Source organism: Solanum pennellii, chromosome 1, assembly GCF_001406875.1.
Source record: "Solanum pennellii chromosome 1, SPENNV200".
Lineage (NCBI taxonomy): Eukaryota > Viridiplantae > Streptophyta > Magnoliopsida > Solanales > Solanaceae > Solanum > Solanum pennellii.
Window position 1 is genome coordinate 1,400,821 of NC_028637.1, and position 5,258 is coordinate 1,406,078.

General features: G+C 25.9%; 1 protein-coding gene across 1 annotated transcript; it reads right to left on the reverse strand.

The window, feature by feature from the left end:
* Positions 1–1,393: 1,393 nt before the first annotated feature.
* On the reverse strand, positions 1,394–3,956 carry LOC107007768 (probable inactive 2-oxoglutarate-dependent dioxygenase AOP2). Its single transcript, XM_015206537.2, has 3 exons — positions 3,512–3,956; positions 2,775–3,105; positions 1,394–2,028 (listed from the first exon to the last, which is right to left on the reverse strand). The coding sequence occupies exons 1-3, from the start codon at positions 3,883–3,885 to the stop codon at positions 1,786–1,788; spliced, it is 948 nt and encodes a 315-aa protein (XP_015062023.1). The 5' UTR covers positions 3,886–3,956; the 3' UTR covers positions 1,394–1,785.
* Positions 3,957–5,258: the final 1,302 nt, after the last annotated feature.

Consider the following 5,258-nt stretch of genomic DNA (forward strand, 5'->3'; position numbering starts at 1 on the left):
AAATATTAAGGATAAAAAGGTAAAAATATGGTCAACTTAAAACAGCTTATAAGCTGGAAAAAAAAACACCCCTACCCCAGCTTTTAACTTTTGACTTAAAATAAGTTTTTTTTAACTTAAAATAAGTTATTTTGAGGATTACCAAACAACTAAATAAGTCAAAAACCAGCTTTTAAGTCAGTTTGATCAGCTTTTAAGCTGAGCCAAACAGGCTCTTATAATGTGAATATGTATATGTCCAAATAATTGTAAAGGGGAAAAAAACCACTATTCTTTTTTGGCCACTAAAGCTCTCTATTCACAAAAAGCCATTGGCTAATAATTTATAAGTTTTTGGTTTTCTCTTTGTATTTGGCTAGTTCTTTTTTCGTAGAAAAATGTTTAGGATTTTATAAAATTAAAATACATTATTTATTATTATTTTTTGATATGTCAAAAGTGATAAATAAAAATAAAAATAAAAATTTATTTCAGAAAATGATAAATAAAAATAAATGAGAATAATTTTTTCTTGACATGCCATATACTTTGCTTTTAAAACTTCCCTATGATAATGATTCATTGCTAAATTTAAAATTTGACATCATGTAAGAAATCTATTTTTTCCAGCTTTTTCTTTGTCTTTAAAGTCACAGTAGGCATTAACATTTCATGAGTCTGATTTAAAAGCAAATAGATGCCAAATTTTAATTATAAAAAGAGATATATATAATCTTTTGACAAGTCATCTTAAATATCCTACTAATTATGTATTCACGTTAAAAATAATTGATGTTTCTAGATATCAAATACATTGTGTAGAAGTTTGAATAATCATATATTTATTCAATAAATAATACATTACTAACATTTCTTAAATCACAAAGAAACTTTATAGAAAAGAATCAAAGAAGGAACAAAATAATAATGATGAATATTCATTAAAAGAGTCTGTTTTTTTTTTAAAAAAAAAGACTCTTTTTACTAAAATATTCTTGTTGGTAAAACAATAATCCAATTTTGCACTTTAAAACTTTTCACTTTTAATAATATTAGTTCTCGAATACGTGTGATGCATGCATATCTCGTGCTAATTAGTATAAATGTTCTAAAATGATACAAATCATTCTGAACTACGTATGCGTTGAAAATCGTAAGCAGAAAATTTGAGTGTGAGTTGATGAATGATTTGCTACAATTTTGTTCACCAACTCTTCTTTGTGTGGTACCTCAATTTTCGTTGAATTTCAAACTTAATTAACTATTGCAAATCACGCTTGAGATTTCTTAAGAAGAAGAACAACATAAAACTTTTTAAAAAATCATAATTTAAAAAATTAGAGGAAATCTCTCGATTATAGCAAAAATAAATTGTTCATTTAAAATTCATTATTTGCATAAAAAAACATAAACAAAACATGAATTTCCATCGGAATTACACATACATAATACATAAAATGTCAATACTTAATAATACAACAATTCAAACACAAGATAAGCACCATTTAAAAAAAAACACGAATTTCGACAAACATTCTATCATAAATCCCATATATATTAATGGTATTCGGACAGGAACATTCATCAGAAATTCACGTTTTTTTATTTCATCATACATAAAACATAGAACGCAAAAGCTAAAGAACGACAACAATTCAAACATAAGATACACACTAGAAAAAAAACACAAATTCCAAACGTAGTGATGGCTTGTTCAAGACATCTTCGACGAATCTTTTATCAGAAATTCCATATATGCTAGCGATACTCCGATAAAAATGTTCATCAAAAATTGACTTTATAATATCAAACACCACAATAAGCCTGGAAAGCATTAGGAATGCCAGGGTTTGAAGCAACATAGTTAAATAATCCATGCATTTCATATGGCTTGAAGAGTAAAGGGTGTTTTTCATCCACTAGTTGTTTTGGGGCCTCTATGAAGTGACCTGGTTTTGATAATGTATTAAATTGAAGGGAGAGTCTATCATTTTCTCTAGGCATTGCTACCCTATGGAGGGGAGAATGCAATCGACCATTTGTCCATGCCTGTATAAATCCACTCGTATCATCAGTGCATAAAACTTAAAATATATTTATGTTATGACTAGAAATTAAATACACATTTTTCCTACATACGTTATATTTTTATCGAAAAGAATTTTCATCTTGCGTATTTTCAATGAATTTTGTTCGAAATAAGTGAATTTCAAATAGTGATCGATCTTATCCTTTGAAGTATTCAAACATACAAAACCTAGGTTAGGTACATATAGTTCAAACATTTTTGAAAAATCTGGCAACATAAGTTCCAAAAAAATATCAAGATTTATTTAGTTTTTCATGAAGCGTTTCTTGAAATCTTTGAAAATATTATTAAGAGTGTCAAATCCTCCAAATTTATACTTTTTGAGAATAATCAGATACAAGTGAGATAACATTTTAAGACATTCGAAAACATAGGCTTCACTGATTATCAATATTCATTTTTAATTTTTCATGAAAATATTAAACATGTAGTTCCAATTATAACTTATGTTTTTTTTACTCTTCAAAAATTATTATTCAATGTCTTTCACATCATTCAAAAATATTCATTTTGAAGAATAATTAAACATGAGTGTAGGTCGGATCCTCAAAAATTAAACATGTACTTCCAATTGATGTGGCTTAGATATATATTCTACACATATATTGTCTAGTGTAGGTTAGATCCTCTAAAAGTTACGTCTTCTTAAAACTTTTAATATGGTACCAATAAAGTAATAACACTAAAAAAAATGAGTAACACTTACTTTGAAGGAATCACCAGACAGAACAACAAAAGAATTTGGTGAAATACTGGCATTAATCCACTCTCCATTTTTGTTGATTTGCAATCCATTGACTTGATTTTGTGCTATAAAAGTCAAGAAGTTATTATCTGTATGGGCACCCAATCCATCATATTTATCATTTTCATCTTTATTGATAGATAATGATCCCTTGTAATGGGTAAATCTAAATAGGACAAAATTATCCAATAATTCATTAATGTGCTTTTCTAATCCCAAATTCTCCAAAATCATCCTTTTTATCATTTCATCCAATTTCAGAAGTGAATTTGCATAAGATTTGACCAAATTGCTGCAAAAATTAATGCAAATATAATGTTAGTATAAAGTATAAACATATGAAGAAGGTTGAACATATTTAGAAACATCTAAAGTTTGCGTTATTTTTTTATTATAAGGGAGCATAATCGAACTCTTATCTATCAAATCATGATTTTATATTACATATATTTTTATTGTGATTATGTATGATATTTTTATTTTGTTTCAAAAGTGTGATAAATAATAAATTTGAAAAAAATAAATTATATTTACCATATCCTTATAAGTCTACCCTATCCTACCCTAGTTAATGTGACTTTTTTCACATCTTGAATCTGACTTTATTATTATTACAATATATAATCAATAAAATACACGAAAATAATTTTATAGCTGCTTCAAGACTCTTATCGATGCATAAATTAAATTATACATACCAGAATTCAGGATTACCATGAGGCCAAAATATATTAGCAAAATTTTCAACACTTTGAGGAGCAAGGAAATTAGGAATACACAAACTCTCATAAGATGGCAAGTGTGGAATTTGCCCTATGTAGCCAATATGTAATGGTATTTCTGAATGATTTTTCATTTTAGTCTCTAAGGGAAATTCAAATATTTTTTTTTCAATATCAAAGATACCCTCTCTAATTTCATTTGGATTTTCACCATATATTGCTTCAATACAACCATATTCTTGGAAAGCTTCAAAAAGTTTAATTTTTGTGGATTCCCATAATGGAGTGTTTGGTTTTAGTTCTTCATTAGAAAAATCTATGGTGGGAATCTTAACTTTGGTAGATGCCATTGATGAATAAATTAAAAGGAAAACAAAGATGGAATTGAAGACTTCACAATGAGAAAAATTCAAGGAGGGGATAGAGAGTATATATAGACAAATAAAAGTTGTACAAGACAAGTTACAAGAGCTTTAATAACTTGTTTGGATGGTTTATTACGTACAGTAATGTATCGTTAGTTTAAATATAATGTTTATTCAGATTATTAATTAAATTTAGTGTATCGTATATATAGTTTAAATTTTATTATTAGTCATTTGATGTTCATCCTACCATTACCTTAATATTTCTTTTCTTATTTAGTGAAATTATTTAGAACTTTAACTTTGGTACAAGTCATTCATGAATTTATTCAGTAATATTATAAATAAAAAAGTAATTTTACTGTATTACTATTTGAATATAATAAATAGAATGTTTAGAAAAATATATTAAAAAAATAAAAGGTAAATTAGAAATTAACTGTAAAATCATTTATTAATTTTATTAATTTTATAAGGTGAACAAATGTTATTGGATAACTACAATTGGACCAAGTGAATAATAAATAAAGGAGGAGGAATTCAAAATCTAATTTAAAATAGGAAACATTTTTTTTAAAGGAAACAGATGGTTTATGTGTGTAAAAAAATAATATATATATAATGGGAAATGGATTAACAAAATTTAATCGTGCATAGGTGTAATCCAATTATAATATAATAATGGAAAATAGATTAACAAGATTATTTCGTGTAAGCCTAGGGTTGTAATTACTATTTTGAATTTTAGATGGAAAAAACAAAAGGTTCTCTCTAGTTTAGTTATTATTCAGATAATTTTTAATTATTATAGAAAAATATAACAATATAAAACATAAAATATAATCTAATATAGAAATAGATTTCACAAAAACAACTAACATGAATTGTGGTGCATTGAAGGGAGTGTTTCACCCTTAATCAGATGTATCGAATTCGAACCCTAAATATGAAGAAAATCCTATTGAAAGCGTCACTATCAAATGGATTTTACAGTGCGCGATTCGAATTTAATCGAAACTCTAATATGAACTCAAAACACCGAATGAGGAAAAAAATCACAAAAACTACAGGTATTATTATAATGAAGTATATTATTACTAAAGATTAGTATAAACTATTATAATAAAATTTAAAAAAAGAAAAGAAAAAGAAATGGTCATACTCTTGAAATGCAAAGTTTGCCACATGGCACCATTCTATCTAGTGATTCTAATAAAATATTGAGTGATGCTAAATAATCAAAAATATTTTGCTAGTAAAAAGTATATAATATTTTTATTTTAATTATTGTATTTATTTTTTAAATATTTTTTCCTCCAAAATAAAATTAATCTTTTTGTTCTTTTCGAAAACTCCTT

Excerpts from the sequence above, each read along its gene's own strand:
- LOC107007768 (XM_015206537.2), bottom strand. The coding sequence starts at position 3,885 with ATGGCATCTACCAAAGTTAAGATTCCCACCATAGATTTTTCTAATGAA. Across the intron at positions 3,106-3,511 it reads CATGGTAATCCTGAATTCTG|CAATTTGGTCAAATCTTATG; the intron begins GTATGTATAATT and ends TAATTTTTGCAG. Across the intron at positions 2,029-2,774 it reads TGTCTGGTGATTCCTTCAAA|GCATGGACAAATGGTCGATT; the intron begins GTAAGTGTTACT and ends GGATTTATACAG.